This window comes from Dipodomys ordii, unplaced genomic scaffold, assembly GCF_000151885.1.
Source record: "Dipodomys ordii isolate 6190 unplaced genomic scaffold, Dord_2.0 Scaffold42, whole genome shotgun sequence".
NCBI classification, from domain to species: Eukaryota; Metazoa; Chordata; class Mammalia; order Rodentia; family Heteromyidae; genus Dipodomys; species Dipodomys ordii.
In genome coordinates, this window is record NW_012267258.1 from 5,979,320 (window position 1) to 5,989,009 (window position 9,690).

Consider the following 9,690-nt stretch of genomic DNA (forward strand, 5'->3'; position numbering starts at 1 on the left):
TTCAAACATGGGGTCCTTAATGACTCTAGGTACAGTGGGCTATCTCTGTACTACTTTCCTATTCTTCCTGAGTTGAGGATCACAGCCCTTTTATGACTCAGCTCAAGTCCCAGGGATGTCTATAAGTTTCACCAAGAGACACACGGACCTAGGCCAGCCAAGGGCCCTGGAGTCGGGAGCTCAGTGCGCTCACGTGTCCCAAGCGCATCCACCTCGCCTCCTGGGTCCCAGCCGGGAGACCAGGCTCGGCCCCCGGTGGAAGAGGACCTGTACGTCCCGAGCAAAGCCACTCCACGCCCACCTCCTGCTCCAAGCTTCCCCTCCCCGGGCCCCCGCCCCCTCCCCGACTGTGGGGTTGGGTAGCCCTGATTGTTGGCCGCGCCTGTCACTTGGTGGGCCGGGTGACAAGAATGAATGGGCTTGGACACACCTTCCGTCCTTCTAGAGAAAATCCCCCCTCGGGATCTGCATAGATTCCCGGGCCACCCCAGAACTTACCCTGCTGCTGCTGCTGCTGCTGCTGCGTGCGGGTCACAGAAACGCACAGCTGCCCCCTCCCTCCGCGCCCCCTCCCTCTGCGCCTCCTCCCTCGGTCCCTCCTCCCTTTGTCCCCCCCCTCCCGTCCCTCCTCCTCCCCCAGTTCCTTAAAAGACGCCCAAGGCCAACAAATAATACCGATCGGAGGCCGCGGCGGTCGTCGGGAGCCGGGACACTCGGGGTCCGGTGCGGGACGCAGCGCAGCGCGCACGATGCTGCCCAGCGCCGTGGCGACCCACCCCGGCTCCTACTGGGATGTGGTGGCTTCCTCGGCGCTTCTCAACCTCCCGGCGGCGCCCGGCTTTGGCAACCTGGGCAAGAGTTTCTTGATCGAGAACTTGCTCCGAGGCGGCAGCGCCCCGACGACCGGGACGGCGCACGGCGTGCAGCCGCCGCCCCCACCCCAGGGTCTGGCGGCCACCCTAGCCCCCGCCCCGGGCGCACAGCTCCGGCCCTTGCCTGCCAGCCCGGTCCCCCTGAAGCTCTGCCCTCCGGCCGCCGCCGAGCAGCTCAGCCCCGCCGCGGGGACGTCCTACGGCACGCGATGGGCGTTTCAGGTGCTCAACCCTTCGGTGACCGACGGCCCTAGGCTGCCGGGCCGGGCCTTCCCGTCTGCAGCCCCAGGTGAGCGCGCCCGCCCTTCCCCAGCCGCGCGCGCCTGCGCCCTGGGACGCTGGGAAATCCCCGCCAGTGGTACGGAGCTGGGGTCCTCCCGGAGGAGGGCTAAACTTTAGTCCCTTGGTCACTTTGGGGGACATCAGGTTTTGCGATTACTTTTTATCCCCGTCGCATCACACCAGCTCCTTTGCAACAGGTGGTGGGACGACTTTGCTTTGGACAGAGAAACCCTGAGCCTTTGGGGTTGGAAAGGACAGACCCGGACCCTCCTACCCCTTCTCCCCCTCCCCAAGATGCCCGAGTTCCACCGGGTTTCCCAAATCCAGCGTTTCTGGCCCTCCGCAAGGTGTTGAGCTTGGCGCCGACCACCCCGTAATCCACTCTGGGTGGCTGAGGAAGGCGCGCGGTGACCTGTAGTCAGTCACAGAGCTGTGCCAGGGTTGGTTCTTCTCTGCGCTCACTTTTTGGATCACAGAAGGCACAAAGAAGGGAAGGCCGAATTTCCCATGGCGTGCATCTTTAAAACGACAACAACAAAAACCCACCAGCCAAATTGGCAACTGAAGTTCGGAAGTTCACCAAGAAATAGGAATTCATGGAAAGAAGGGCAATTTGGGTTTGTTTTAAGTAATTTAACCTAACTTGGTGGGAGTAGCAAGAAGGATGGGGACCTTTGAGTCCAATAAGAGGCAAAGAAATTAGTGGTGGTGAAAAGAGAATGCTCCAAGACTCAGATCCAGTTGGATTAATTTTTTCTTTTTTTTCTTTTTTTTGGCTGTGTCCTTAGACGATCTTAACTCATTCTTCTAATCCCGATGGGTTTGTTTAGAGTGACTAATAGGTGCTTTCTTCAGCAGTTTCTATTGTCACAAGTAATCTGCCAGATCAAATTTATTGCTAATGGCTTTATGGAATTGAACGTGTTTAGAACCTGTCCTGGTCTTCCAGCTCGCCGGGGTTACTTATGGAATGGGATCAATAGGATGATATGAAGTCTCGATGCGTAAAACTTAAACCCCCTCGGAAGTGTTGAGAGAGGCTCAAATATAGTTAGGGCAAGGTATCTTGGAATCCTTGGAAGGGTGGAGTACTTTTTTTTTTAATCTTAAATATTACAGGGTTAGAAATATCTGAAGCAAGTTTACATAGACGGGAATTAGTAAATTATGTCTCACTATGCCGACCACTTTTAATTCTGGCTACACAGGAAACTTAGATCTGAGGATCAAGGTTCCAAGTCAGCTTGAGCAGGAAAGTCCACGAAGACTTATCTTCAATTCACCAGCAAACAGAAGTTGGAAGTGGAGCTCAGACTCAAGTGGTAGAGTGCCAGTCTTGAACGAAAAAGCTAAGGGACAGTAGTACCCAGGCCCTAAATTCAAGCTCCAACCTTGGCATCACCAAAAAAAACAAAACAAAACACCCCCCCCCCCAGTTTTCAGGAAAATTTGGTGATTTGAAGAAATTGATGACTTGGCATTTTGTTTATTATAGAAGTTGTTTTTCAAAGATTTTTTAAAACTGTTTATCATTGGCTTCTCAACTACTTTTCCTCTGCAGACTTACACATTAAATAAAATGTAAATCAGATACAGATAATTCAATGAATCTCAAAATTAATTTTGTATACCTCTGGGTTTAATGCAAAATACTGCAATTAAGGGAGAAAGGGCTTCCTGGAGACATTGCTTTTATTTTTAAGAACCTATTTGTGCTTGCATGTTTATACTAGAGTATCCAAATTTTTTAAAAGATTTTTTTGGGATAATTAAGGGGGTATAAAACTTTATTTGGATTTCCCTTCAAAATATCCTATACAGTATGAATGTGTATCTTACCAAATACTTTATTCAATCCTCATTGGAGATTCTATGTTCTCTTGGGCTAGTTTTCATTTCAACAAACAGTTCTTTGTTCCAACATTTGTAAGAATACTTCTAACTTTTTAAACTAGGAAAAAATATCTTAAGAAGTAAAACCCTTGTACATTTTTGCCCACAGATATGCTTCTTCAACCTCCTCCATTTACCATTTACATTCATTGCCTTTTGTAATTTATAATATTTTTATCATGTGACCAAGAAGTGGAGTTGTCTGAATATTGTCCCAGTTTGACTTAAATGAAAGATATCTGACATACTAGATGTTGCAAGATTCTTTCATAGAGAGTTATAAAGTTACAATGTATCAGCAACTCATGCTATCACCTGGAAATAGTTATTTGTGAAAGAGATAGAAGAGCTATATTTTTCAGAAACATAACACCATCTCTTTCTGACTTAAACTGGTGGACATCCAATTCTGCCCCTTATATGACATTATGTTAGGAGAGACTCGCAAACTGTGGTTTTAGCTATGTTAGCTTCTTAATTCTCTTCTTTTTTCTTAACCTTTAGTTTGATGTGAAATGTTGAAGAAATTTCTCAATGGAAAATAAAAAATTAGTTATTTTTTAAAAAATGCATTAGTGAAGTATAGTATTATTTGCCACTTGAAGGATGATCTGGGTGCTGGTGGCCCATGCCTGTAATCCTAGTTACTAAGGAGGCTGGGTTCTGAGGACTGCAGTTCAAAGCCAGCCCAGGAATACAAATCCAAGAGACTCTTATTTCAGATTAACCACTAAAAATCCAGAAATGGAGTGTGTTAGCCTTGAGTGAAAAAACAACAACAACAAAAAACCAAGGGACAGAGCACAGGCCCTGAGTTAGAAGCTCCAGTACTGGCACACATGCAAATGACATCAGATTATGGCTTTATATCTCAGCCCACAAAGAAAGAAAGTGACTTTCTTGTTCTAAAACATATCCAACAGTGATAGGGTAGATAAAACTGACTGTCAGTGGATCTTCCTCCAAAAATAATAGCCTTATGTATTTATAACAAGAAAAGGAATCCTCCAAATAAGATGTCAAATAGTTGATATTGAAAAGCTTTCCTTCAAAAGTCAAGCCCTCCAGGCTTGAGGTACATTTAGTGTATTTGTTGATCATGAGTAGGTGTCCTTTGTTTTTCAATCTAAAAAATAAAATTATATAATCTATATATATAAAATTATATATCTATATATAATTACATATATATTGATATATAGATATCAGCCACATATAATGTCACTATTTGGAAGAATAAGCATTCATGTCTTAGCTGGGCATTGGTGGCTCATGCCTGTAATCTTACTCAAGAGAGTGACATCTGAGGATGACAGTTCAAGGCCAGCTCAGGCAAGAAAGTCCATAAGACTCTTGTTGCCAATTAACTACCATTCCTCTCCTCCCCCCAAAAAAAAAGACAGAGTAAAGCTGTGGGTCAAGTGGTAGAAGCAAAAACAGATCAGGGATAGGGCTCCAGGCCCTGAGTTCAAACCTCATGACAGCACCAAAAAATAAAACAAAACAAAAACCCCCAACAAAACAAAACAAAAAAAACCCTTGCATTTGTTTATAAAACGGTCTTGAAAAGGTGAAAAGTTTCCAAGTTTTGTGATCATGAGAATGCCCTGAGTTTTCCTATTAATGATCATTCCCTCAAGCTTCTTTAAAAGAACAAATACTTTTGCTTTTTAATAACGTTAGTTGCTTGCTTAAAACGTTTTAGAAAACAAACACAAGATACTTTAGTGTTTATTAAACCGAGTTGGTCCTCCTATGAAATGATTGGGAAGAAAATGCTCATTATGTAAAAGTAAGTTGCTATGTTCTGTTTTTATATATATAAAGTAACTTCACCATGTAAATTGAACTAGCTAATATTTTCTTTCCAGTCACCTAGATCTGTTCTTACTATTAATGCTTAATATGCAATCTTAGCTCCAGTGTACCTATGTTTAGTTATTAATCTCTCTCTCTCTGTGTGTATGTGTGTGTGTGTGTGTGTGTGTGTGCTGGTAACTAGGGCTTGAACTCAGTGCCTCATGCTCTTATTTGGCTTTTTGTCTCAAGGCTAACACTCAACCACTTGAACCACTCCTCCATCTCCAGTCTTTTGGTGGTTAATTAGAGATAAAGAATCTCACAGACTTTCCTTCCTGGGTTGGTTTCAAACTGTGATCCCTAGAGCTCAGCCTCCTGAATAGGTAGGATTAAAAGTATGAGCCACCAGCACCTGGCCCAGTCATTCATCATGAGCAAGGTAATGAGTACATTTCTTATCAAACATTGTTGCCTCCTCCTTTGTTTTTCCCCTACTATCCCTTCCCTCTCCACCTCCACAGCTACCCCTCATCCCCAAAGTTGTAAAGTTTGTTTTCAACATAGTGTCTTGTACATCTCATTGTTACAATGGGTCAACCTGTATCTCTATTTAAGCATTTTGTTTTTTCCCTTCCCCTCCAGGCATTCATTTTTGAAAATATATGTTAATTGTTCAAAGGGGTTTCCACTTTGATATTCCTCCCACATACACTATACTTGAATCACATTGACGCCTTGCTTACTCTCACTTTCTTCTTCTATCACTTCTTTTGAGAGACTATGGCTTACCACATTTAAATTTTTCTCTTAGTGTTGATTTACATACATGTATGCACACATAAGCATCTATCCATCCATCTATATATGTACATGTGCATATACACATACACACACAAGGAAAGTACACAACTTTTAAATCATTTTAAGTAACTCAGTTTTCATTCAAATCCATCTGGAGTCTACCAGGAGTAAAAAGGCAACTTATAAAACCAAGCAGTGCAACTTTTATCTAAGAATGTTTGTTAGAATTCTTTTTTAAGGTTTCATTAGATTATGTTTCTGTTTTATACTCCCTTAGTAAGAAATTGGATTGTTGCCTTAACATAGTACATGCTTGCCAGACCTTTGCACATTTTTTTCCAAACTATTTTATTTTACTTTCAGTAATGTTTCCACTTTTAATGAAATCTCTCCCTTTCATTCTTTTTAACCTCCAGTTACTACTTCACTTGGCATTGCTGAGTGGTTTACCACTTTGTATAAAGGTATTGTAAATTATTTCAGTTTTAATAGCATTAATCATTTTGTCAGCCAGCTATTAGCTGGGAATATTTCAGGGGCGTGTTTTGGGAGTGAGTATGAACAGTAAACTTGAGGCTCTAAAATTCTCTCTGAAGTCAAAGATCAGAAAGCTTCTATGGGTTTTGAAACTTTTCTTTCAGAACAAAAGCATCCAGGAAAAGGAAAGAAAAACAATTGTTTGAGGGTGTTGTGTGTATATTGCTGAATACATAATTGGCTTCTTATTTGTAAATACTCCAAAGATGACCTAGGTTTTCCATTTCTCTTTCACATAGTCATGTGCTGTGTCATAACAGTCTTAATTTTATTAGTTCTAAATAACTATCAGAAATGGTATATGCAAGATACATTTCTAGAAGACCTGTTGAGAAGGCTCTAACACTCTTGTTCTTCTTAAAACCTCACTGGTACTGTAACCCTAGCTAACTGAGGAGGCTGAAATGTGAGGATCATGGTTTAAAGCGAGCTCAGACAGAAGAATCTGAAAGGCCCTTATCTCCCATTAACCAGTGAGAAGCCAGGAGTCAAGCAAGAACTTAGAGCCCTGAATTTAAGCCCCAGTACAGGCACAGGCAGACAGACACACAAAATGCTTTATATATTTAATACTGTCTAAATTAAAACATGAGAAAGAGCCAGTAACTTAATTTTAGAGAAATTTTATCTACATTAACATAGTAAAACCATGAGTATTGGCACTTTAAAAAAATAAATTAATTGAAGGCTAGATTGAGTTTAGGTTATGAGTTAAATCAACTCTAGCTATATTGGATTTAAAACAAACAAAATAAGTGGGATTCCTTAGTGCAGGGACAGAATCACACCTATTTGTTTATGAATTTTCTATAGATGCTTTTACATATTTTCTATAGGTTTAATAGCTGTAATACATACTGTGTGACTCAGAAAGCCTAAAGTATTTAATTTGCAATCCTTTATAATAACATTTGGCCGATTCTTCCTCCAGAGACTAAACGGCAACAAAATTAAGAACATTTATATTTATTTATATTTATGTAGATTTATATTTATTCAATTTATTTTAATGTTTATATTTTTGCCAGTAGTGGGGCTTGAACTCAGGGCCTGGGCACTGTCCCTTTGCTTTTACACTCAAGGCTGGTGTTCTACCACTTGAATCCTAACTCTACTTCCAGAGTTTTCTGATTAATTGGAGATAAGTGTCTCACAAACTTTTCTGCCTGGGCTGGCTTTGAACTATGATCCTCAGAACTCACCTTCTTTAAGTAGCTAGGATTATAGACATGAACCACTGATACCTTGCTGAAACCACTCTATTGATTTTTGAACTGGTTTTAGCAGCATTTCTATGATTTTAAAGTGTAAACTGTATATGAGGGATTAATGTAACCCTGGACAATTTATATAACATCAAGCCTTTGTTTCCCCATTGAAAAATGTGAACAGATGATAGAGTGAGTATTTGATTTCAAGCAAATACTTCAAAAATCCATAAGGATAATGATACTGAAAGGAAGCATAAGACTTCTTTCCACTATCTTACCACAGATAAAATACAAGCCAAAGGGGTATTTCTGTTTAGATAAATATCCCTAAATGTATTGCTTGTCTCTCAGTTTTGTGTGTTGACTGGTTTCAGATGGCTGGTTCTCACTTGGAAGCTGGTGCGGCTGTAGTGAGATGTAGATTGGGGCTGTTATCATCTTAGGGCTATACTGAATGTCTAGGGTGCTGCTCACATGACTGGCAGTTGATTGATGCTGGCTGTTGCCTGGGTGATCAGCTATTGCATGAATTTAGGGTCTAGGATCTGTCCCTGCGCCTCTTTGTGCTCAAAGCTGGTGCTCTACCACTTGAGCCACAGCTCCACTTCCTGCTTTTTCTGAGTAGTTTATTGGAGATAAGAGTCTCACGGGCTTTCATGCTCCTGTTGTCTTCCAACCGTGATCCTCAGATCTCAGCCTCCTAAATAGCTTGGATTACAAGTGTGAGCCACTGACACCTGGCTTCAGCTGTAGTTCTTTGTCCACATTTGGACTTCCTATGTATCTTGGCTTTCTCTCTGGCATGGTGACTGATTGATCTCTCAAGGGCTGGGAGTCTGAAAACAAACTTTCCCAAAATCCTGCACCATTTGGAACACCAGACATCTGGACATCTGAGAACTTCTAAGCATGATCCAGTCTTGGAAATTCCCAAATATTCCTATACTGCCAACATATCTTGGTCAAGCAGGTCACCAATTGCTTCCCAAATTCAAGAGGAAGAGAACTAGGCCCCACTTCTTCATGGCAAGAATACCAAATCATTTATGCCCATTTAGTATCTGTCACAGGGGAAATAAAAATAACCATATGCAGCATGATTTCCTGTGATATCTGTCTCCAGGAGTAAGTAGATAGATATAGGAATGAACACGGAGCTATGGTGGGAACTCAAAAAGTTTCTTCCTGGATTAATTTTTTTCCTCCTAATTTCCCAAATACTTTCCAAAGGGAGGCCCAAATTAAGATATTTCTCCCACTGAAAGCCTTCTTTGGTCAGGTCTTTCCAACTTTTTTTCCCTTTCTTTTTTTTTTTTTCCACAGGAAGAGGCTGGTCCTAAGGCTTGAGCTCAGGGCCTAGGTGCTGTCCCTGGGCTTTTTTTTTTTGCCCAACCACTTCAGCTACAGGTCCACTTCCAGCTTTTTGGTGGTCAATTGGAGATAAGAGTCTCACAGACTCTCCTGCCAAGGAAAGTCTGCTTTGAATGGTGATCCTCAGATCTCAGCCTCCTGAGTAGCTAGGATGACAGAAATCTAGACCATACCATTGTCTTTATAGGTTGTCTTAGTCGTAATCCCAAATTATACATAACCATGGTAAGAGGAAAAGCTAACATTGAATTTGATTTTAACTTCATTGGTTTGGGGCCCATACATTTGTATCTTCAAAAAGTAGGCCATCTGACTGTGATATGTATTCAGAGTTGAGACCCATTGGGTAGGAATATGCAGTGTACGGAATTCTCAAATTTTATTATTCAGGGATGAGTCCATTAGGTTTGACAGAACAAAATTCAATCTGGAGGACTGGGAAACATCTAGAAACTTTTTTTTCTTTTTCTTTTTACTAGTAGAGTCAGTTAACACTTAAGGGACATTGTCCGGACACACTAGTGACTCATGCATATAATCCAAGCTACTTAAAATGCTGAGATCAGGAGGATCAAGTTTCAAAGCCAAGACTGGGCAGAGAAGTCTTCAAGAGTCCACTCCAAAATATCCGCCAAAAGCTGGTTTAGAGGCATGGCTCAAGTGGTAGAGCGCTTACCTTGCATGCATGAGGCCTGGGTTCGATTCTTCAGCACCACATAAGCAAAAAGAAAAAAGCCGGAAGTGGCGCTGTGGCTCAAGTGGTAGAGCAGGCTAGTCTTGAACTGAAGAGTTGAGGGACAGCGCCCAGGCCCAGAGTTCAGGCCCCATGACCGGACTCCAGCAAAACAAACAAACAAACAAAAAACTTGGTACTAATAATATATATATATATATATATATATATATATATATATATATATATA

The 9,690-nt window shown here is 41.9% G+C and overlaps 1 protein-coding gene across 1 annotated transcript in view; it reads left to right on the forward strand.

The window, feature by feature from the left end:
• The first annotated feature begins 746 nt into the window (after window positions 1-746).
• Window positions 747-9,690, forward strand: part of Dbx2 (developing brain homeobox 2) — a 32,011-nt gene continuing 23,067 nt past the window's right edge. The window contains 2 exon segments of the mRNA XM_013018718.1: window positions 747-1,169; window positions 5,235-5,262. Of these exon segments, the coding sequence (XP_012874172.1) occupies window positions 750-1,169; window positions 5,235-5,262 (448 nt within the window). The 5' untranslated portion in view covers window positions 747-749.